Genomic DNA, 24,314 nt, shown 5'->3' with positions numbered 1-24,314 from the left:
CCGCTGGCAGGGATGCCCCGGTGGCGATGCTGCAGCCCCAGCAGCTTCTCCCCTCCCGCTGCCGGAGCCGCTCGCATTCCTTGGCTGGAGTTGACAGGCGCTGCCGAACAGCTCGAATCCGGTTCCCACACTGGCGGGGACCTAAAACTAACATCCCCGAATGAGGTAACAGCTCTTGAGTCAACAAACCACCCCCACCAGCTGGATGGGGCGAGGGGGACCACGACCCTGCTTGGCACGAGGGTTCCTCCAGCTGCTCCGGGGACCGTCCTGCTGCCCCCAGCCCTGCGGGTGACACACAGCAAATTCCCTCGGGCACCTGGGTGTGGGTCTAGGTGGTCCCGCTGTTGCTTTTGTGTCCTCCAGCTCGAGCAGGCTCTGGTCCTCCCCAGCATCCTCCAACTTGCCTTGCTGGGCCCATCTGTGCCCTGGCTGGGGACATGATGGAGGAGCCACACTGGACCCCTGGGAAGTGGCCACAGTGGCCACCAGAGCTCAGGGGACACTAGCCACCTCTGACATGGTCACCTCTCGCTTCACCTAATGCGTTTTGAGGTTGGGATGAGGAACAGAGCATCCATCCATCCCAAGGCTGGAGCACCCCAAGCAGCCAACAAAAACCCAGCTGAAGATACATTTGTGAGCTGGACCTTTAGCTAATGAGCCTCATTAGGAAACTCATTAAGATCCTGCTGTAATCAAAGGAAGGAGAAGGGGCAAAAGGGAGCATGGGGGAACATGGACCAAACTTCAGCACTGGCTAAAAGCATCGCCTAAAGAGGAAGGATGGTGGAAACCAACTAGTCCATAAAGTACTTTTGGTCCACAAAGTGGTACCAGCCATATATTTGGCTCTTTTTTTTTAAGATTGACAGACTGAGGTGCGTTTTTTTATTTTTAAAGTTACTGCAGCTGGAGAAACTGAGGTGCAACAGGGTGCAGCACCCGCAATTCCTGGGTTCAGTCTCAACCATTTTGCTGGGGTCCCTGCATTGCTGGTGCTGCCCCGTGAGCCCAGCTATGCATGGGGGAAGTGGTCTGCATTGCTCTGTCCTCTGCCACGTGTGATCTGGTCATGTCGCCCACCACCAGGCCACCGTGTTGCCCTTGATGCTTCCCCGGGCTTCTCTCTGGAGCTGAGCTTTTAGTACAATGCCGTCCCGACTCTGGCTCATTCTGGCGGACCAGGATTGGAGCCATTTCTGGAACACTTCTCCTTATAGCACGCACTTTCCTGTTTTCCCACGGGTTGTGAAATGCAAAGGATTTTTTCACTTTGCTGTCAAGATTTGGCTAGAGACTTGTTTACTGGGCCTACAAAGCAGGGAAACCAGATAGTGCCATTTCTCTGTTATCTGCTCAGCTTGGGAGGCATAAAATTTGTTGCAATTTTCAGGAATATGCCGAGTGGAAAGTTAACGGCAAGCGGGTGGGAGGTGTTTTGGCAGCCCAGGAGAGTGATGCTATGGGAGGATGCACCCTTGCAGTCTTTCTGCAGCTGTTTCAAGGCATAATTGGCATTTTGTACTAACAATGCTTCGGCTCGTTATTATGCCCAGAGGAATCTAAGGGAAACAGGGCGGCAGACTTGCTGGCTCGCCAGCTCCAGCACACCATTGCCCAGCAGAGTGGGCAGAGAGGAGTGATGGATGATGCTAAGCTGTGATGTCTGCCCACCCCTCAGCTCGCCGTCGTATCACTGCGCGCCGGCACTTCCCAGCTTTACCATCCCTGTTTCCAAAAAGCCTCCCGGCACAGCTCCAGCAAAGCTACGGGGAGGACAGCGGCTCCATGAAGAGCATGACTGGGCCCAGAAGGAGAAGGGAAGCATTGAACACCAGCACAGTCATAAGTCACCTGGATGCTTTAGGCTCCAAAGTAAGATTTTGTCAATCTGATGAAATATTTTTATATATTCAATATAAAATTTGATGAGAAGCTTTCCCAGTGGGGCACGGCTGCAGGTTCTGACATTGCACAAAGCAGGGCAGGGGATGCTCTTAGGAGAGGCTGTCCTACTGTGGAGTCTGGACCACAGGCATCGTGGTTATAAGGTCCCTCCTTGGAGTCATCCTCAGTGTTAAAGGGCAGCATGGCTACGAACATCATCATTTCTGCAGGTGTGCAGGCAAGGAGCATTTACACCCAGTACAGCCGAAGTAGGAAGGTGATAACCATGAGATGGCAGCAGACAGGCACTTCCCCTCCTCCAGGAGCATGGTGGGTGCCGTCAGGAGGTCCAAGCCCTCTCCAGGGCTGCCAGGCAGGGCCACCACCAAGCCACAGGGAATTTCAAGAGCCAGTGTGGTCAGTAGGAGTGATCCTGCTCGTCTCAACATGTATCTCAAGGGGTTTTATGAACACAGTGTGGCTTCACTTTGTGTCTCACCACCATATGGTGAAGAGTCACTCCATTTCACAAATGGGACAGCAGAGGTTCATGAACAGCAGAGGTTCATGGACAGCAGAGGTTCATGGGACAGCAGAGGTTCATGCAGGTATTTCTGATGCTGTGCAGCATAAGCTGTGAGAAGGTCCCTGAATTTCCCAATGCTTACGTTGCCTTGGCAGTGCTGAGATCCAGAAACCAGAGCATTATAATGCCAAAACAGACTCCTGAGCCCTACCCATAGCTCAGATACAATCACTCTGTCAAGATCTTACCAGCCATGTGGTGTTATCTCTTCCTCTTTGTCATAAACTTAAAACTTCAGCCTACTTAAAAGTTATCAATATATTGCATCTTCCCTATTGCAGGAAACTCATAGTTTCCACAAGAATCAATTTGAAGGTGAGTATCCCTCAGAAAAGCCAGCAGACAGTATCCACCCACCAGAAGTAGGGGTCTTGGTGTACAGTCTTAGGTTGGGCTTGCCTTTCCCCAAACTTGGCACTACATTTTACTACTCCTGGGTCCTGTAGAGTGTCTGAAACAAATGAAATGGAGTTTTTCGCTCTCAGTTGAGGGTTCTGTGAGAGCTGATGTAGCACTGAGGAGCATAGTGAGTCCCAAACTCCAGGCTGTTGTGGTTCCCAGTTGCTCTGCAGTTGGATGCTACCCTACCCCAGCTGTGAGGTTACAAGGTCTCACCAAGTACACAACAACTGTGGAGGAACTCCATATTTTTTTGCTTGGGTTTTGGGATGAACTTCTGGCTCCTCTGCAAAGGCAAAAAGCTTTCCCGTTAGCCTTTGCAGAGGGACAGTTTCACCCTCTAAAATTTCCCATTGCTCTTTTTCTGAGTCCTGGGTGGGCTCAGCTGGTCCTTCTACATGAAGAAGACCACAAGGGCCATTTCTCCTCCTGCCATATCCCCCACCGGGTGATACTGCTGAGTGTGGGTTTGCATTTACCATTTTACACCCCAAAAGTGTTTGCATCTTCTTTTGATGAAATTACTCTCATCTCTGTAGGCTCACATGCTTGGAGTACCACAGGTTAAAACCTGATCTCCAACAGCAACACAACTGCTAATCCTACATAGAAGTCCAAAAGAGTGGTACTTACACAGGTTTTAGCTTCTTTCAGATATATGGTGGGCCAATTATTTTGCACCTGGTCTTTACAGATGACCTATAAAGACAGAAGAAAAGCAGCTCTCAAATCGTTGACATAGGTTGGAAGGACAGTTGGTCACCAATACAACAGACTGCCCCAAGCCAGGAGACATCCCAACCAAAGCTCTGATCCATTTTATGGAAACGAGACAGGCCCAGGAGGCCCTCACTCAACCCTTCACATGTGGAAAGGGTTGTCACAGATAACTGACACAGCTGTCTGCGGGATGTTTGCTAATGCACTTCCCAAAGCAGCGTTAGGATTTGCAGTAGGAGGTAAGGCAGGAATTGGCTCCGGCAGTCAGAAGATCCACGCCAGTGGGCCATGATGCAATCCTGCCCTACAAAAGCCGAGCATCTAGAAACAGGATCGCCTTCCCTCCTTCCCAGCACTTTAGTTATCCTGGCTTGTATTTTGAGACCCCCCTGCGCTCCCAAACCATTTTCTGCTAATATCATCCATAAGTGGCTGATGCTGAAGTGTGATCTCTCTCTCGTCATAACCAAGTCCGCCCCAAGGCAGCTTCTGCTCTCCATAATGCTTCCTTATTTCTTCCCAAATTTAACTTCTTCCCTGTTCAGCACGCAGACCATAATCCTCTTCACCTCCACCCTCCATGTCTCTTCACTGTAAAGCCACAGGAGAAAGGGATTTCATCTAGAATTATTTTGTTTTCCTAAGGCTTTACATGTGTGTGCGATGCCAGATAAATATTAATAGACACCACTACGAAATGCCCACTTTCCCGTAGGCGTCATTACCTTATTTGGGAAAGAAACGTTAGGGTGCTGGTGGCCAGGACTGCTGCTCGCCGTCTGGTCCCACGGGGCTGGGGCTGATGGCTGTGCATGGGCAGGGCTCTGGTCAGCACTTGCAGGTTTGGTTGATGCAGTTCTGCCATCACGGCTTCTCTGGTCTAGGTCCCCGATATACAGCAAAAAAACAAGCAGACAGACACAGTATTGAGGGTACAGCTGGCACAGCTCCGTTCATGAGCAGCTGAAAATAAGTTTTCAGCTCTAGCCCTGCCTTGTAGCTCACTGTGGCAAAACCTGAAGAGGTTTTGCGTTTTTGGGGTTTTTTTTGGTTTTTTTTAAATTAACTGTGACATGAAAAAAATATTACTGCAGATTTTCTGCTACTGAAACCCATCAGACTGTTCTGGAGAGGTGAACCCAAAGGCTAGGGTTCCTAATTTATCTTTAAATGATGACACAGAGAATTAAAACACCACATCCTGTTCACAGCCTATTTGCTTTTGGGACTCCTGCCTCTTCCACAGAAAAGATGAGAGATATTTCTCTCCCAGACACATCCTGAAGGCTCCAGGAGAGAATGAAGTTCAAAGCCATCAGTTTCTCTTGCATTCTCCCATCTATTTATTAAATGTAAAGGTTTTTTAAACCTCTTCATGCTCAATGCTTGAGGTCAAATTTGAATTAACATAATTTCATATATCATTCTTTAATGGAGAACAGTCCTGTGGAGCAGGAGGGGAAAGAAATATCCTTCATGAAGACACCCATTTCACGTCCTAATGCCTGCTAACATGCTCAAAACGTGACTTGGATGAAGCCAGTGAAGATGGTTTTGCATTAAGTGCAAAACCAGCCCATTCAGTGATGCTGACACCAAGGAGGAGCTGGAAGGCTGAGGGGGAAGGAGATGGTTTTTCTGAGTGGCTTCTGTATTGCAGGTAGCTGGAAATTGGGTGAAGAACAACCTTCTCCAGAGGAAGACAATGAAGGGCTTCAATGTCATCAGAGCTTTTATTCAGAGCCAGATGTGAGCTGAACCCACAATCCCACCCAAATCTGGAAGGCTCCATGGAGCCCTCACAGTCCCACAGCGTGATTGCTTCCCCATAAACGCTACCAGACAAAAAGCCAAAGGGGGACACTAACTTGCCTCACCAGGACACTTATGAACTAACATGGCTCTGTAATGCTTCAGAGGTCTAGAGAAAGCATATTAACGGTGTTCAGGAAGGTCCTAAACACCATGTGGACACATAATGCTGCTTAGATAGAAGTTTGCAACCAAGCCCCCCGCAGCAATGATGAATATCCTACCTAACTTCTCAGACTCCTTAGAGATTGTAGACTCAGAGTTTAGCTACAAAATCTCCTTAGTCATCTAAAGCTTATTTTCTATGCATGCCCAGACAGCCTTCACTAAGCTGTCAGCCATACTAAGAATCTTCTACAGTCAGCATTCAGGGTGCTGTCAATCTGTTTCACCAACTCTACAGCATCAGTCTCCACCTCCGAACTCATCGTTGCTGGCTCCCATTTGCAGTCACTGAAGATCGAGTCATTGCAGTTGATGGTACTTCAGGCACAGTTTGGTCCATCCGAAAGCCGATGTCTATGTTTTGCCAGTTGATTCATGCCTTGAATTTCACTAACTGCTTTGACTCGATCTCCACCGATGACAACAGGGACCTAACCACCCAGTTGTCATGGAGACAACAACACTGGAAAGTCCTAAAATGCGACAAGGTGATGACACCCCATACTGACAGGAGGTGTTTAGAGTAGCCAAAGGAAAAGACCACAAAAGGGCCTCCCAACTCAAGAAATCAAGGCTCTGGTCTTCTGGTACCTGCTCCAACAGTCGGCGTGGCGGCTGCCTCTGAGACCTTGTTGATACTGCCAGATGATAAAGACAGAGATGTTTTACTAGTGGTGAGGGAGATGGATCCATTCAAAGGGGTAACAGAAGTGTTGATGGTTCCAGGTTTGGTGGAAGAGGCCAGTCCATGGACTGGAGAACTGGGAGAAGAGTGAGGCTTCTTGGCAACAGATGTGGGAGAAAAGACACCATAGTCCTTCAGCCCAGGGGGATGGCTGCTCGTTGGGGCTCTGGTGCTTGCAGTGGTGCTGGTCAACTGGTCCGACGGCTGGCTTGCCTGAGGTTCCACCCTGGGAGGGGATGCGACAGTAGTCCCTAAACTTCTTGGGGTGGTTGGAGGGCTGCTCATATGAGTGAGGACGGGATTTGCAGCAGTGGTGGCTGCTGAGCTTCCCACGCTAGCTGGAGGGCTGATCTTCTGGGTCACGCTGGAGGTTGTAGTAGGGGTGGCTGTTGAGGCTCTGGAGCTGTTTGAAAAGCTGGCCTGTTGAGGCAGGTGGGGCAATGTTGCGAGGGTGGGTGGTGGGTTTCCCGTGTTGTTTGTGGGGGTGAGCCCTTTAACTGCAGTAGTTGATGTCACAGAGGTGGATGGCGGGTTTCCTTGGTTGCTTGTAGAAGTGGTCTCTTGAACAGAGGAGACTGGTGAACTTCCCAGCTTGTGTGTAGGGGTGGTCTTTTGAGCTGTGGTAGGTGACACCGTAGAGGTGGATGGTGGGTTTCTTGTACTGCTTGTAGTGCTGATCACTTGCATCTTGCTGATGTTTGTAGTCGTGATGATCTGTCCTTTTTCTCCTGGGATTGCAGTAATAGTCTTTGTAACATCCTGAGAGCTGACACCTATGGAAAAGTAAAAATGCCAAGATAAACTTTAAACTAAGGAAACTACCCTTGGTTTCCACCCAGAACAGGTATTTGTAGAAATAAATGCTGAACAGAAACCATGAGTCATTCACTCAGGTCTTGTCTCATGCTCTCTGAACTCATACCAAATGCCACGTTCTGGTATCACTGTGTCCAGCAGAAAGCAGAGCGGAGGAAGAGGAGGAGGAGGAGGAAGCCTGAGCAACTTCCATGACAAACATAGTCAAACTCACGGGAGTTCAAGATGGCAGGAGGGCAAGACCTGCTGGTTCCCAGAAGGCAGGTCTCCCTCAGATGGGAGGTGCACCAGCTCCCATGCAAATTGCTGCAAATCATTCCCAAAATAAAGTACATCCAGCCCTTGTAAGGGGCAGCCAAGGGACCGGCCAAGAGCTGTTTGTCCAACCGCCTTATGAGGGTCTCTCACATCCCTAAAGTGGTGAGGAGCCTCAGATAAATAAACTGACATTTCTGACCATTCTGAAAGTTATATTCATTTGCAAGCTTAAGCTTTTTTTCTTTAATTGTTCACGTTTCAACTTATGTTTTGTTTTCCTTCCCAAACTCAGATGATTACTATAAAAACGTCATAAAATAGGCACTCTCAGTTAAAATCAGAGTCAAACCATTGAGGGTGGTGAGGCACTGGCACAGGTTGCCCAGAGAAGCTGTGGCTGCCCCTGGCTCCCTGGCAGTGTTCAAGGCCAGGTTGGATGGGGCTTTGGGCAACCTGGGCTAGTGGAGGGTGTCCCTGCCCATGGCAGGGGGTTGGAACTAGATGGGCTGTGAGATCCCTTCCAACCCAAACCATGCTGTGATTCTATGAAACTTTGTACAGACTGAAATTTCCAGTTGGGTGAAGTGTGGAAACAATATTTATTCTACTTTCTTTGAAAGAATGGGTCACCACTGGACAGAGTTTGCAAGTAAATACAAAAAACATTTTCTTGGAGCTGCATTATTTTAATTTTAAATTTAAGAAATTAAAATTAAAAAGCTGTCTATTGCAAATATTATCACCAATTGACAGTCACACACTTCTTTAGCTGATTATTTTACTATTCCGAAAAGCCTGAGAAAATCATATTAAAATGTTTAAAGTAGTGTTCACTTTCAAATGAAAATCTTAAAAAAATAAAAATCAAAGGATGCATTTAGGAAAAGGAGAAGCAAGCCAGGAAAATGAAGGGCTCCATCTACACGTACAATGCAAATCCCTAACTCCACCACCTGAACCGTGAAATTCCCATGTGTTTTTCCATGGTCTTTACCCTGTATTTGTACATTACGTAGAAATGCTACTTTAATCACGGCTTATTTGTTTTTGAGGAAATCCATGAAGAATTTCACTAAGAGTTGACATTACCTAAGTGGGAAAAAAGCTCAGTCTCAAAGGAAAGAAGGTTGTCCATTGCTCAATTATCTCACATTATCATACATACGGAGATCTGCACTTGGTTTCTGAAGAATACATTTTCAAATTATGAAACTGTTTCTCAGTACGGGATACAGCTGAAGGACAGCTTGCCAGACAACAAATTGCAACATCCCGCAATGGTAACACGTGGCATATTCACTACTAGACTGGATATAAAAACTTTTTCTGTTTGTAATCACTGCAGGAGTTCCATCAATTGCCACAGAGATAATTTCCCCCCATCGCACATGGTAACCACCAGCCCTGGGCACTTGCTCAAATTCACCCCAGGAAAGGTTTGAGCAATTTTTCACCTTTCCGGAACGGCAGGCTGCGCTGAGCCATTTCATCCGTGGATCTGTCTGGAGTCAAGACAACAACCTGATTTTGGGGGGGGTGAGTTTCTTCCATTTGATAACTGTGCAGAAGAGGGCTATTTTTTTTGCCCTGTGTGGCACTTGTATATTATTTCCAACCCTCCAAAACAGGAATCACACTTCCAAGGTTTGATTTTTAGCCATATCCAACTGCTGTTCTCCAGAGATCTGCTTTGTTCTTCCACGCTGGCGTACTGGCAAAGTATTTGCTTTTACAGAGCCTGTTTATTAGCACTGGTTGTGCTTCAAAGATCGAGTTTCTGAGATTCATACTGCTGGGGAAATCTAACCCCACCACGTCAGGACCCAGAGGCGTGGAGGTATGCTTGAGATAGGACCTGGTGAGTGAGGTTTGGGATCCTGCAACAGGTTTGGGGTCCCACAGGAGCTGCCTGGGGACAGGGCGGGTTTGGAGGAGGCAGGGGGGCTACGGCTGGGCTCTGCATAGGCATCTCAACAGGGAAGTGCAGAGCTGGGAGAAAAGACATGCAGACCCCCTCCCAAAACATGGTTCCTATTCCTGTTTCTCCACAAGTTGCCATTTCTGAAAACACCATTAAGGTGTGAGTTTAACTGAAATTAGCAGCATGAATTATTTTAGGAAACCCTGGGTTTGTGAGAAAGTCATATTTCCTATAGACTGACCACTGTCTTCACCAGAAGAAGAGGTAAGGAAGCAAAACACAGGCACGGGGACCTAGCGGAGGAAACCCAGGTGCAAATGATACAAGGGAGTTTTCATCTAGCCACCTCCTTTTAGCTGTATTATCAACTCGCCCGGCTTGAATCCTCAGTGATGGTTGCACCAAGCTGGACACCAGGCATCCAGTTAGCCACAGAAAGGGTCTGTGCCATAACTAGGGCTGTAAAAGTTTGACAGGGGTTTTGAGAACAAGAGAGGTAAAAAAATAAATCCCCTAAAGGTAGAAACAGTACAAAAGAGACATAAATAAAGAAAGTGTCGGAAGGAAGGTGGAGGAAATCACCCACTGCTCTCACTTCCTTCTCATGCCCCGGCCCCATCCCCGAGAGGCAGGAAGCAAACATGCACCGAAGGAGAGGTGGAAAAGACAATTCAATTCAACTCAGTCCAGAAGGGAAAGGGGCAGGTCCATGCTTTGCCTCTGGGCCAGCCTGGGTGGCCAGCCGTGACCCTGTGAAACAAGAAACCAGCGTCCCTGCATTTCCCCATCCCACCTTGGGGAGCTGCACACACTTTTTTACCACTTTTAGCAAAAATTGGGGGAAAAAGACCAAAGCAGGGGGTCGTTCTGCTGATGGAGAAATCTGATGGTATCTTCCAGGCTTGCCCTGGCAGGGTGGTAGCGGGGTCTCTTTCAAGGGACACAGGGTGATACAGCCCCAAAAGACAACTGGGAGAAGAACTAAGACTCAAGTTGATGCTCACAAAGCTTACCAGCAATTTATCTTTCCATATCTCTGCATCCACTCCTAGTGCTCTTCTCCTGCTAAGGTCAAGAGATGTTAAAAAATCAATTTATTCTTCATCATTAAGCCAGGCTCAGTGATTTAAGTGGGCTCAAAACAACTTGAGGAGCCAGCGCACTTCTGCTTAGAAGTAGTGAGCCACCATGCAGGAGGTGGATGGATGGATGGATGGATGGATTCAATGGGTGCTGACCACGTGGGCAGGTAGGACACCATCCATCCTACTACATGGGCTTGGGAGAGGTTAGGTGATGCTAAGTGCCACAGAGGTAGAAATCACTCTCCTTTGGTGAGTAATGACCTGCATCCCTTTGGCAAGTGGCATCACAAACGATATATGAGCCAGAAAATGCTTCACCACACCATTCCCTCCTACAAACCCGCTCCTGCTATATCGGGCTGGATGGGACCACTGGGAAGCCCAAAACTTGATCTGAAGTTTGGTAGCTCAGCTGGGCTGCTACCAAATTTTCCCTTCCCCCCTTTCTTCTTCCACAGCTGGCTTATCTCAAAGCAGAATATTTTGAAGATTTATTGGTGCTGGCAGAAATGCAATGGCTGTGGTGAACAGCAGCCATGGAGATGGCCACAAGCAGAGGAAATCCAGGCAGGTTGCAAACTTGACACTCTTCAAGACAACGTGCACCGCTGTGGGCCAGACCCACAACATGCCAGTGGAGAGCAGTTGTGGCTATGGCTGGGTGAGATCCTCCTTCCATGGAGGATCGGCACCCCTTATCCATCCCCACACCTGTCCCCCAGATTTTTGGGCACCCATCCATCAGTTAAATTTACCTTCTCTCTTCAATTGCATTAAATTAAACTGTTTTCTCACTGCTTTTGCTCAAGGAGCCAGATGCTGCTGCAGTCACAGGGCTGCACACCTTTCTGCAGTTTTATTGCTCTGGGCTTAATATTAGTTGTTTGTCCAGGGACTCTGTCTCACTGCAGCATTAGGAAAAATTTATTTTATTTAGATCAGGGAAAAACAAATTCCATTTTTTTGGTGTCTTGCAGGTTCACCACCTGCAGAATACCTGGCTATTGCAAACTCATTGCTCTCATTTTTCAGAAGCGTAGTAAATACTTAATTCCAAAGCAGAAACAAACGCAGAACAAGCAGCGAGCGAGAGCACCGCAAGCCCAGGAGTCACTGTTTTCCTTCCACACGTGCTGTATCTCTTTCAAACACCAGAGCACTATTTTTTTTGTCTCTTCCTCCCTAACTGGCCACCCGTGCCAAATTTCAGCAGTGGACCCAGGGGTAATAAGTGGTAACGAGCCCCTGTTTGCCTGGGCTGGTAGCCAGTATTGCCTGACGACTGTCCTCAACAGAAGAAATGAAAAGGATCTGGTCAAAGGAGGAGAAAAACCCCTGTAACCACAGACTGACGATAATAACAGCCAGACAGGACAGGATTATGTTCGGTGCCCCTTTAGCATGAACATTACTTACAAAAGATACTATACGTCCTTTCGCAGGAAACAAATGACTCTTTCATGCTGTGAGCCCTGGAAACAAAAGGATTTAATGCATGCCATGAGAGAGAAGGAGGATGGAGGAGAGATCCTCTAAGCTATCACTCCCCTTACCAGGAGGAGATCCTTTCCAAAAGAAAGTTAACTTGAATTTCAGCCAGAGTCCCTCACCCTGTTTTCCAGAAGGCAGAAAAACTACCTGCCCCGACCTTCCTGGCTGCATTTTGGCAGGGCAAGGCCACTTATTTGATTTCACTTTCTGGACCATCATCAATTCCTCATTTTAAGGAAAGTGAGAGTAACATGGGAGCTACCAGTGTATTTTGACAGCAGTGGTTGCAGTGAGTCTAATGCTTTGGTCTGCACCTCTCCTGTTGCACATATCACTCAGAAAACCCCAAACTCTTGCACTTGTGTGCTGGGTGTGGGGTAGACCCACAGGAGAAGGTGCAAGCCCTCCACGCGTGCATCTGTGTGCATGGTGGCCAAACAACCCGGAGGAAATGAGTCCACTGCAAAAACATGATTTCATTTCCGGATATGTGTATCCCATGACCATGCCTGCAATACAGTGTCTCCACAATGGGGACAACCCCAGACGGGAGGGAACTTTCCCTTATTGCTAGCTATCAAGATGGGCTTGTTCGGCCCCCAGTGAGCAGTATCTGGGAGGCTGGAAGTGCCACTGTCGGTCCCCACTGTTACGTGCACTCATGGACAGGGCTGGTGTGGGAATACTCTGGTCAGGAGCTGCTGGGATGTGAAAAACCACCCAAAATGTGAAAGGAAAGGCATTCTGGTTTGTGCCAGTGCAGCTCCGTGCAATATCAGTTGAATGCCACAATTTTTAGCTGCTATGCACCACCACTAACCATGCCTTGAAGTGATGCTCTGGTTATAACATCATTGCAGTAGATGCATGGTACTTTGTAGGCTGGGGAAGATGCTCGGGGGCACCAGCTTGTTTGGAAAGGTCATGTCCTAGAGTACAAAAAGAGAAGCAAACTGGCACAAAATGCAAAGCGAAAGGACATGTCCTGTCCCTCCTCCCATCAGCCCACCCAAAGCCACCACCTCTCCACGCAGCTCCTCTGATTAATTCCCTGCCCAACAGCTTCCCGCTTCCTATTTTGGTAACGCCTCCCCCCCCACTCCCCCCGCATCCATCTTGTTGAAACAGCTCAGATGATTGGCTAAAATTCTATTAATAGTGAGAAAAGGAAACCCAAAAGAATAACTTAGGAAATGGTGGGTGACACACCCCACGCCGGCAGGCTGAGCCCGGCTCAGAGCCTTACGCCAGCCGGCTCCTGCTCCTCCCAAGGCGGGATGAGAAAGCTAAGGAGCCCGAGCAACTCAGGGAAGGGGAAGGGATGTGAGCCAGGCCTGAGGAAGTTCCTATTTGCCTCCCCTTCTTTGCAGCCTTTCCGGATTAAATAGGGGCAACGGGTTGAATTTGTCAAAGGGAAAGCAGGGGCTGAGGCTCCAGCGGTGGCCTTTGCTAGGAGATAGAGTGTGCCAAAGCCAGTGAGGAGGCATCTGGTCTTTTCTTTGCATCGCAAGAGGCTCCTGGGGAAAAGGAGGGTTTTATCCACCCGCTGCAATGCAGCCGTGACTGAGCTGGAGCAGAGACCTGTCGCTGCAGAGGACAGGAAATTTGTCACCTCCTTTTAAAACTGTGAGAGCGATCAGATTGGCAGAATATCACAGAACGGCATTATTTATCCTGGAATTAAGCTGGGCTACCTCACAGGGTTTTAAAATTTTGCCCGTGTAGAGGCTCTCTCCCTTCCGTCTGCTGAGGGAAAGGTGGGCTCCAAACAGCACCATCCTCCCTAGCTCCCTGCCGAGACTTCAGCAAGGGATGTGGTATGAGGATGCTGTTAGCATGCACGCCACCCTTCGCCCTTGCAAAGAGGCACTCTCCATGTCAGAAGATACACTTCCAAACTGGCATCACCCAACCCCTTTGCTGCCAGTCTCACCATCAATGTTATGAAATGTTTTCACCCAGGCTAAAGATCAACTTGGCTTCCTGGGTGAGAAGATGGGGAAAGGTCCAACAGCCGCTTCCAGAGCATTTTCAGACTCTAATACATCAGTCCAATTATCCAGTGCAGGGATGTCTATCCTCTCCAAAAACCCTGCCAGAATAAAAACTGCTGCAGAACAGTCTTGATAGAATGGCACTGCAAAATATTAAAGATGAGACCTAACGGCTGGTGCTACAGTATCATCTGGGAAGGAAACAAGTATGTCTGGACTCTGATTTAAAGCCACTGGGCTTGTTTTTAGCCAGGAACCTCCTTTACCCCACTGTGAAAAGGCTCTAATGAAAAGACCCTCAGATCGATGCTGTTTAGATCTTGCATGCAAGTGACAGTGAAATCAAGGCAATAACACTGACATGTGTCCTCTTCTCTGCTGTCAAATGAAATGAAGCTGCAGCCACAGCCTCTGTCCTGAAGGACTTGACTTACTTACCCAATGAGCCCTTACTGGCTGGACATCCAGGGAGAAAATGGATGTGCTTCAAGCCCTGAGGGGTTTTGCTCCATCTCCTAATGAAGAGGAGCATCCAGGGCTTCCTCCGGCTAGCCTGCAGATACCCCTTGGCTGGAGATTTGGGGCATGTCCCTGCAGCATCTTAGCATCATCCTGAGGACTCTTATCAGTCTGCAGGATTTTGCAGTCACTCACATTCCTACAGCAGCCAAAACCCACTCTGTTTTAATTCAGACCTGGGAAAATTTTAAGTTGTCCCTATTTTACCCAGTGTAAGTAACCCTGAAGCTCAGAGAGCAGGAATTGAACCAAACCTCATGCAAGCTTTGGCTGGTCCATCTCTTCTGTTAGATCTGCCTGACTTTATTTTATTTACACAACAGCCTTTAAACCTCCTTGATTTTGACCAAGAAACCCATCCGCAGCCTGAGACGCCTTTCCTGCCAAGACTGCAACACACGTCCCCAAAATACAGGTTCTGATGAAGTGGCATTTTCTGACGAGAAACCTGCTTCATTAACAAATTCTCTATCAGCTTTTTCTGCAACTATTTGAGCCAGCTCAGCTTGTCTGCTGTTTCATTTGGAAGTATGACAAATATTAAAATTAATCATCCCAAGACATGTCTCCCTACTTGGACACACTCCTCTTCCCCTGCAGCCCTGACAGCTATCCTCCTTGCTCCCTTGGTCCCTCTAAACACCACATTTGGGGAGGCAGAAATGGGTTCATTTGCTGTACTAATTAATGACCAGACAGTGGATTTGAGGGAGCAGAACTATCTCAGCACTCCTCACTCCCATCTTCTCAAAAACATTGTTGTTGAATTGTCTTCCATGCCACGCTTGGACCTCTCCCGAATTTCTCCTCCAAGACTGCTTATTGCCAGAAAATTGTGATCAGAGGCATCTTTCACCCAAATAGACCCAACTGGTCCACCCCAGGGAGTGCTCCATCCCATGGCCAGCTCCAGCCAGAGGCGAGGGATGCCAGTGGTTGGAGGAAGCATGAGTCCAGCCTCTCTTACGAATAAACATAGGACATCCTATTTAGGATTGTGTCTGCACGACTCTTCCCATGGAAAGTCTGTAGCTATCTAAAAAGTGAAGGGAAAGATGAAAAAATAATCAAAAGGAGACAGGAAGACCAGTGTGGAAAACTAAGGCTCCGAAATCCTTCACACGAGGTTGTCAAGGAGGCAAACAAACACAGACACACATGCACAGCTCCATCCACCCCAGCCCCAGACATTTTTCATCACCAAGCCTGGAAACATCCTCTTTCCATCGGGGGCTGACGGGATTTGTAAGGGGCCCGGCTCCAGCCCAGCACTTTTCCCCGTCTGCAAAATGAACCATGGACTCTTTGCAGCCCAAACAGAAATGCCTCATCATGCAGGAAACGGTAGCGGAGCTGCTGGAGCGGAAACACGGGGAGCATGAGCCAAAAAAGCCGCACCTCCCAGCCTGACCAGACCCTCCAAAGCACAGAACGTAGCCACGCTCCTGCCCTTCTCCTGCCTCCTTTACACCGTTAGCATGGAGTTATCCCCTGATGACCTTGCTGCTTCGAAGCAAGATTTGTGGCAGTACAGCCTACTCCTGTATCAAGCGACCATCAATCACCCATCGGCTGAAGGACACGATGTCTGGTACATTTAGCACTGAGACCCCTCTATTTTGGCAAAAGTCACCCAGGGACTTTGGAAGAAACTCAAGGTTTACACTGAGTAATGGGCCACAAAAGTCACTCTGCAGCAAGGTAAAGCCCAGCTACCTCTGGCCCTGAACAACAGCCATGAATCAAAGCGACACTGAAAATCACCAGAATGTCATAAGACACAACTTTGTTATACACCGAACATTTGGGATTTTTCTTGTATAATAACTTTCATGCTGCAAGTCTTCAAGATACTCTTTCGGGCTTTTGTCTGCCAACATGAATGTTAAAAAAGCCTGTTTGGGTTTTTTGTTTGTTTGTTTGTTTGTTTAAAGTAAATAGATTTGTATGAATTTAGACAGGAATCTCAGGTCCACAGGAAGGACCGAGAGACTAAGACTAGCAGATTGGCAATGCCACCTTGAGTCCATGAGGGGACCGCCCAGCTTCACCTCCTCTCTCCAGCAAGGGTTGAAGGCTGGCCCACCAATTGACTTCAGCAGTAAGGAGCAGTGAAGCTGTCGGCAAGGTGGTGTTAAGGAAACCTTCAGAGAAGCCAACACTAAGAGCTGCTTGGCCAAAGCCACCAGTTTGCTCTTGAGGGCTGAACTGTCACATCACAACAGCTCCTCCTGGAGACCTGACCTCCTTTCTCCAGCCCTACCACAGAGCTGCTGCTCATTACATAAGGATGGCCGGGAGGACAGATTTATTCACCGAGACAAAGAAATTCCTCCCTATGCTTTTCACCCCAGAAAGACGATCATCCCTTGCTGGCTTTTCCTGGAGGACTACTCCAGACAACTTGAGAAGTAGTGAGGACATAAGCCTGAGAGACAGGAACTAATTTTTATTCAGCCTGATGGCTTGTCTACACAGAGGTACTCAGGAAAATTAATCTAAAATTAAAAGAAGGTATGATTTCAGAGTGGATTAGTCAAAGTGCACACAACCCACCAGGTGGCCACTCTTGTTCAGCTTTAAATCAGCCCTCATTTAATTTAGCCAAAATGAAGTAGGTTAAATCAAATTAAAGTCTCCTTAGCTCTGAAAGCCAACAAAGGGGAGCTGATGCAGTTTAAAAAAGTTCATTCAGGCGAAATCTGGTGTTGGTCCCCACACAAACAAGCCCCCAAATATCACGTTGGGCACTGACACTGACCAAACATCAGGGATGGGGCACACCTGCCTCCCCAGCTCAGGTCAGCGTTTCCCCATTCCTGGAGATAGAAAATGATGATTGACATCAGATTTGATGTCACATGGTCAGCTCTTGTCATTTGCTCAGATTTGTCATGGAGAAAGGCAGGACAATGAGAAGACAGTGGACAGACCCCACTGCAGGACTGGGGAGTGGGTGCATGGTGCAGCAGGCAGTGGGGTCCATCCACCGTCTTCTAGGACAGGGTAGGCAAGTGGACAGAGAGGCAAGGTGGGCTTGCCTATCCACAGCGAGAAGTAGCCTCGCTGGTTGGCATGGAGAGACAGAATTCATTGCCTTGCCCTCCTCTCCAGCTGGCTGGTTTCATATTTGGGTTCATGTTGAACAATGGAGTCGGCCCTGAGCTACTCATCCTGCTGGCTGAACCTCTGCCAGCTGGCCAGCACTGGGGAAGGGTTGTCTAATGTCACTCAAGTGAGGGACCGTGTATCAGCGATGTGTTTAGACTCTATCCATGAGAGATGAGAGCCACAAGGGTCTTGCAAAGCAACAAATGTGCAGATCTCCTGTAGGTAGGTTTTGCAGCCAAAAAATCCCCAGTTTTTGTAAGAATCACAGTAATTCTTGAAATGAGGAAGGGGAGTGGAGGAAATATGTCCCTTCTTGTGGCGGGGGCTCTTCCTGAAGGGAAAGAGTCAACCCCAAACCCAAATAGGGACTATTGGCTTCTCTATGACCTCACAGACCAACAAAGCCAGACCACAGAGGGACATTAAAGCTGGCATTAGCAGCAGGGGTTTAATGCCCAAACTCATGCCATCGAAATTAAGGATGCCAACCTCAGCTGGAGGCTGATGCTTGCTGGAGGCCTGGCATGGAGGAGGTCCAAGCTGCAGCCCCAAGGGGCAGAAAACAAGAGGAGAGACTCCAAACTTAAAGGAACAAGGAGACCTCAGTGTGGTCACAGGTAGCTCCGGTGCAAGGGGAAATAAAATGGAGATGGGTGACTGGCAGGTCAGTTTGTGCTGGCGCACAGCACCGCTGCAGCATTGCAAAGTGTTGTCCCCCACTTGTTGCACTTCCCTTTCCTCCCCATCTCCCCCAAAAATTTACAGCAGAAATCTACAACAGCCTTTGCCTGCTCCTGCCACCAAGGGTTTTGGTGGGGAGGCTGCCAGCCTTTGTCGGGGCCATGGTCAGGGCAGGACTCAGAAGATGCTTGCCCACCCTAGGGGCAGAAAGGCCCAGCTGAAAAGCGATGGTGAGGAGGCGATAAGATCCGAAGCCTCACCCTCCTTTGTACACTCATTGCCTTTGATGAGTCAGCCCAAATTTATGCCTTCCAGCCAGCGACTTTATTTTTAACCTTTCTGGGGTCTTGAGTCACATATTGCCTTGTGCAGCCCATCCATGCATTGCCCACCACCGAGCCAGGAAGAACCCAAAGACAATGACCTGAACACTTCTTGGACTTGATGATCCTTATGGGTCCCTCTCAACTTGAGATATTCAATGATTCTATGATCTTTGGTCCATTGAGACTCAAAGGTGCTGTGATGTGAAGTGGCTAAAGACACAAATGATGCCAAGTAACATAGGAGCCACTTCCAAGACGCACTGGTGACTTCATCAAACATCCCAGCCTAAGTAAAATTTTGGGTGATTCCTAGTTAAATATACATTCCCCAGTTACATCTGGTTTGCGGCTCATTCAGGCTATGCTGGGGACAGGTCCCTCTGCAGGCACATCTGGGACACCTGCAAATCTTCACCGACATAAGAGCTGCCTCCGCACACCCCTGACCCCATGTTTTTGCTGAAGAGCCAAGTTGGATGGCAGGATCTCTCCCTCCACCACGATCAGTCCCCCATGACCTTGGCTAGCCAGGGTTACTGAGCCAGCAGCCCAGAGATTTCCTGTTAACGCCGTGAGGAGGGCTCCACATTTCCTTGGGATCCTTTGTGTGTCAGTGCTATTTTGGGTCCCACCTTTTTTTCTTCAGCTCCCCACCCACACCTCCCTCAGGGTGGGGTCTTCCCGGATAATTCGGAGCTCTCTATATATACACATGCATATACGTATGCACCTACATATATTTATATAGCTGTGCATGTGAGTTGAGCCTTCGGGCATTGACTGGACACAGTGGACTTGGCAGGAGGCTCAGTGCTATTCTTTAGGTGGGGAGAGCCTAGGAAGGGAAGGACACAGCTAACCCTCCCTCCTATTCAAAACTATTTAAAGACTGTCTGGCACAGTTTCTTTCCCACCAAATGGCTCCAGTGACGATCTGGCTTTACAGGCTGTGTAATCTGATCAACTTCTATTGTTGGCAAATTCATAATTGCCTTATTATTTAACTCTCCTGAAACAGTCAGTTTTACAGAAAAAGAATACCCATTTTAGCTCTTTTTTTTGGTTTGTTTTATTTTTCAAGAGCACTGGGACTCAGTTTCCATTTGAAGAACTTCTGTTCTTCAACAGCTCCTGCTCTTCTTCTCCTTAATATAATGCTCATGATCACATGAATCACTCATGAAAGGTGCAAACAGTGAGAGATGACCTTTTCCAGCGCTGTCCTAGCACAGGATTTGCCAACACAGCATATTTATTACCCAGTGGCCTCTTATATGAAGCTGTGAGGAGCACCACTAGAGGAGCCCTATCCATTTACCCCCAGAGAGGAAGGATGCTCTTGTCAGCGCTATGTGCTGGCTCACATCCTTGCTCAACCACAACCCTCTGAAACAACCCTGGTTACATTTCTTAACCTCTTCCTGCCTCAGTTTCCCCTGTCTCTACATGCAAGAGTGGATAGAGTTTGGATAGAGGAGCTGTCTTCATTTACGGGCTGGTCCAGCACCTTTCTAACCGGGGCCCCAACCTTGGTTAGGTGCCAGAGCAATACAAATAATTACTAATAGTAATCCCCATGGGACTCTATTACATTATGGTTCAACTTCCTCCCAAACAATTGCTCCTCTTCCTTGCTTTGTATGTTCTTCAAAAGAAGCGGCTGCTGTGCTTTAGGGCTGGGACACCAGCCGCAGTAAACATACACCCAGCGTTCCTGCTCAACTGGGCCTGGGCAGCAAAAAGAAGATAAATCTGATTTAAGACAATCGCATTGTGGGTAGGAAAAAAATTGAGAGCTTAATGGAAACGGCAACCTAGCAGCACTAAACAGCGTTTATCCTGAGAAGTCCCTTAGGGCACATTTATTCACTATTTACAGGATCATCTTATTCAGAAAGAGCAAGAAATGTCAAGAGCAGAAGTGCCAACTGGTCTTAGGGCTCACAACATCTTTACTCAGAGAGTGGTGAAGGTCCCGACGCTGCAGGAGCATTCAGTTGAGGGAAGCAGAGATTTACTGTGGACACAGCTTGCCAGTACTTGGACATTTCCCTGCTTTCTGCCTATGCTGCAGGCACCCTGCTTGCACCACCCAAAAGGTGCATAAAGGGAAAGATGACCTGTAAGTGGGCAGAAAAATGCCACTGGTCCACAGCCAGTCCTGGGCTGAAGCTGACCTATCCACTGGGTGTGTGGGCCAGGCAAATTGTCCTTGTAGGGTACACGGAGTATAGGAGCACCCCAATGCCATAGGTATAGGTGCAATATCAAACTCCTATGGGAGCTGGGAACCCAAAATATCAAGTCTCAGCAACAGGTGGGATGGCAATGCAGAGAGGCCATCCCAAAGTAGTTTGAGCTGGGTCATGTTGGAACAGAGTGGGCTTTGGGTGGGCTCTCTTGAGGTCCTCATTCAAGCAGTCAGCTTGCTCTGAAACACATGGTGGTACATCTCTGAGGAGGCTTTTCCATTGCCAGGACCTGGAATTTAGGCCTACACAGCAAGTAGCAAGTGGAGAAGGAGAAAAGGTCTCAGTTATTAGTTGGCCAACTGGCCTGACTTAATGCTGACGAAGAACAATGCACATTTTGGTTACCCCTTCCAAGATGGAGCCTGCAACGGCTCTAATTAGTCAATTAAATGTGGCTTTGTCACAGGAGATGAGACACAACCGGGATCAGCCAGCTGGGTTCTTGGCTGCTGAATGACATTGTCTTTCCAGCCCAATGACCTCATTGTAATGACTCAATAGGGTAACAATGTTGTCCACCCAGCAGCCCAGCAAGGAGTGGGATTCCTGCGTGGTTACAGCTGAGCAGAAGAGCATGGGAAGTTGTGGGAAGTCGCCGGGTCGGGGATGCAGTACTTTGCACTCAGTGCAAGCAGGCTGCAGTAGGTTTTAATGGAACAGTTGCACGCTGAGAAATTCCGGCAAAAAATATATGGTACCTAGTGGAAAGGAAAGCTCACAGTCTGGTTGGAAAAGATGCCTGTCCATGTCATCTTTTGAGCTCAGGGCTTCACTGACATCCTCCTTCCACCATAACCCTTCTCTCCAGGGCAGTGTCTGGCGGTCGTGCCTCAGGGCAGGCCATGGCAGGGCAAGGGAAGGGAGCAAAGGAAGCAGGAAGGAAGAAGGAGCTGCATCCCCTCCCTGCTGTTAATCATCCTCCGGTTTCTCCTAAGAGAGGCCAGCAGGTCTGCAAACCCCACGTTGGTCTCCCACTTTGGAGAGGACCCAGAGAGGTGACCCACAGCTCTGGGTGTGGAAGGAGGACGTGGGGCTGGGCTTCGTGATAATATCCAAATTATTCTGCTCCCAGGATGGTGGAGACCAGATCCTGTGTTGGCTCAGCAGTGAAACTCTGACACATCAGCTTGGATATTCCCTTTAGAAAACCAAGCTGGAGGGGTGGTGGGCTTGGAGATGGGAGGAGAGAGCAGGGACTGCAGGTCGGGTCCATGATAGGACCTGCAGAAAGCCATCAGCAGAGCAGAGGAGAGCGAGAGAGAGGGCACTGAACTGGAATTCAGTGGGTGCTGCTGGTTGTAATCCTGGAGCTGGGGGGGCAGGTATGGGGAGGGCGAAGGAGAGCAAATGCAGCCCCACACTGGGAATGTGCTACGCTGGTGAACAGCTCTGTCATGTTTGCAGGTGATCACTGCTAAATCAAAGCATGGCTTTGCTGCAAAAACTACCCTATTTTATGAGATACAAGAAAACCAGCATCCCTGATTATAGAAAGGCACTGATTACTGAAAAATCCCCACACAGCCTTCAAATCCACATTCGGAGAAGCACCGTCAGATGTGCAAAAAGACCCTCCTGTTACCCTGAGCCCAATCTCATGCAGATGTCTCTGGAAATTATTATCTGGGCAAAACGCTCCTTCACTGCAGTCAGGGCAGCTCTCAGAAATCAAGCCCTGAGCCTGCTGACCATGGAGGCAAGAGCGAGCTGAGGCATCAAAAACAAACAGCGGTTTTAGTAATGCTTATTGATAACTCTCGGTAACTGATTGTATTATTGCATGTAAATAATTAATAACTAGCAAGCCAGACACTGTTCTCTGGTGCAAGCTCCTGGCCCCTATTAGCTGAGGTCACTTAGCACATGAGCATCGCCGCTTGTCCATCACCATCTGGGTTCCCTCCAGTACCCAGACATCTCTATGTGGGCCACAGCGTCACGGATGAGAGGCTGAAATGCTCAAATGATGCAAAACAACAGAGCCAGGTCCTTCACCCAGCAAGCTTCCGCACAGCGGCCAAATAAATAGGACACGCATGCTAGCAGCCAGGCGTTGCATTTTTTGAGACTATGGACGCAGCAGATGGCCAAGTCCTTTGCTGCTGCAGATTTGAACCAGGTCTCCCAAACGGGAGCAGAACCGTGTTGGAGAAAAGCAAGAAGTGGAGCAAATCCCCATCTTGCAAAGATGCACGGCGGGCTGAAGGCACCTGCGATGGAGATGAGTTACAGCACCAGGACGCTCAGCACCGCGCTGCTGCACACGCACACAGATTCTCACCCCTGGAAAGCTGGCTCAAAACCTGATATTTATTGCTATGGAACAAATGCATTTTTCCTAATCTACATTATCAAGAAGGCTCCTCCTTTTCCCACTCTTCATAGTTTTGTAACTACATGGTAACAGCCATGGATTGAATAGGCTGGGACAATTTGCTGGGACTTTGGGAAGTCCTGTAAGGTCCAGGTGGCACCAAGTTGCTATAATAAACCATTCCCTGCCTTTTGGGGGGAGAAATACGGAAAATCTGCCCACAGGCATCTCACACACATCTGTCCATCTCGGCAAAGAGCAGTCTTTTTGCTTAAAACAGGAGCCAAGAGATCTGAGGGTCTTTCTCTGCTTCTATGAAACGCATTCCTGCTGCAGGAATACCTTTACCCACTTCAGAGGCAGGCTGTGAGTAGATGTGGGCAGAGGCAAAATCTTATCACCCCTTGCTCTCTCCTGTCCCCCGATGGGATGCGTGCCTCTGCTCAGACCGAGCCAAAATCCTTGCAGAAACAACTCACCAGCTGAGCTTTTCTTACCCTGCCCTTCCCCAAGCCCCCCTGCTGCGATGAGCGTGAGCCTTCAGGATGGGAGTAAGTAAATGAATAAATAAGTGCAATCTTAAAAGTGCTCTCCAAAAACCAGCTCCAAAGCCAATTTGCCTGCAGAGGTTTCCTAGCCCTGGTCCCACTCACCCATCTGTATTATCAGCCCCCTTCTTCCAGCACCTCAGGGTACCAATTTTCCTGGACAAGACAGAAATAAACCCCTGCCCCAAAACTGCTTCTGAGCTGGATTATAAGGAAACCCTCCTTAAAAGGCCAGCTGGGCTGTGTTCTCCAGCTCGGGGCAGCCCTCGGCGCCTGGTCCTGGGGAAAGCAGCTTATATCCCTGCATCGCTGCCGCCCCCCCGGGCAAGCCCCTTCCTAATCAGATTGGAGCGGTCCCGCCAGACACGCAAAACGCTTTCACGAAAGACAAAGCAGAGAGCTGCAACCCTCATCCACCAGCTCAAACACAAATACAGCCCCGAAATAGCCGGCATTCCTTTGGCATGGCTGTCCCCCAAGTATTTCTCATCAAATCTGCACAGCACACACGGCTTCTTCTTTTGGTGATTTCCTGACTTTTTTTTTTCCAGGGGGCTTTTTGCAGGTTTTTATTGGGACTGTAAGCGGGATTTTTCTGCATGAGAGCACAGCTGAGATAGAGAGTCATATTGCAGCAACCACCTCAGCAACCACCACGCCAGAGCTTGGCTTTGGGTTTTGTCCAAAATGCACCAGCTCTCCATGGTTCCCCTCCCACTTTCCCACTGGTAAGCACCGTGC

The 24,314-nt window shown here is 48.6% G+C and overlaps 1 protein-coding gene across 4 annotated transcripts in view; it reads right to left on the bottom strand.

Annotated features, from left to right (window-relative positions):
• Nucleotides 1-24,314, bottom strand: part of PODXL (podocalyxin like) — a 42,667-nt gene that overhangs the window by 6,732 nt on the left and 11,621 nt on the right. For all 4 annotated transcript variants that reach the window (XM_075757640.1, XM_075757725.1, XM_075757805.1 and 1 more), the window contains exons 2-4: nucleotides 6,164-7,030; nucleotides 4,321-4,475; nucleotides 3,509-3,574 (exon numbers count right to left, since the gene is read on the bottom strand). In XM_075757640.1, the coding sequence (XP_075613755.1) occupies nucleotides 3,509-3,574; nucleotides 4,321-4,475; nucleotides 6,164-7,030 (1,088 nt within the window). The remainder of the gene's footprint in view (nucleotides 1-3,508; nucleotides 3,575-4,320; nucleotides 4,476-6,163; nucleotides 7,031-24,314) is intronic.

The sequence above is a fragment of the Balearica regulorum genome, chromosome 1, assembly GCF_011004875.1.
Source record: "Balearica regulorum gibbericeps isolate bBalReg1 chromosome 1, bBalReg1.pri, whole genome shotgun sequence".
In the NCBI taxonomy this organism is placed as follows: Eukaryota; Metazoa; Chordata; class Aves; order Gruiformes; family Gruidae; genus Balearica; species Balearica regulorum.
Note: the sequence above shows the minus strand (reverse complement) of the source record. Positions and strands in the feature narration are given on the sequence as shown.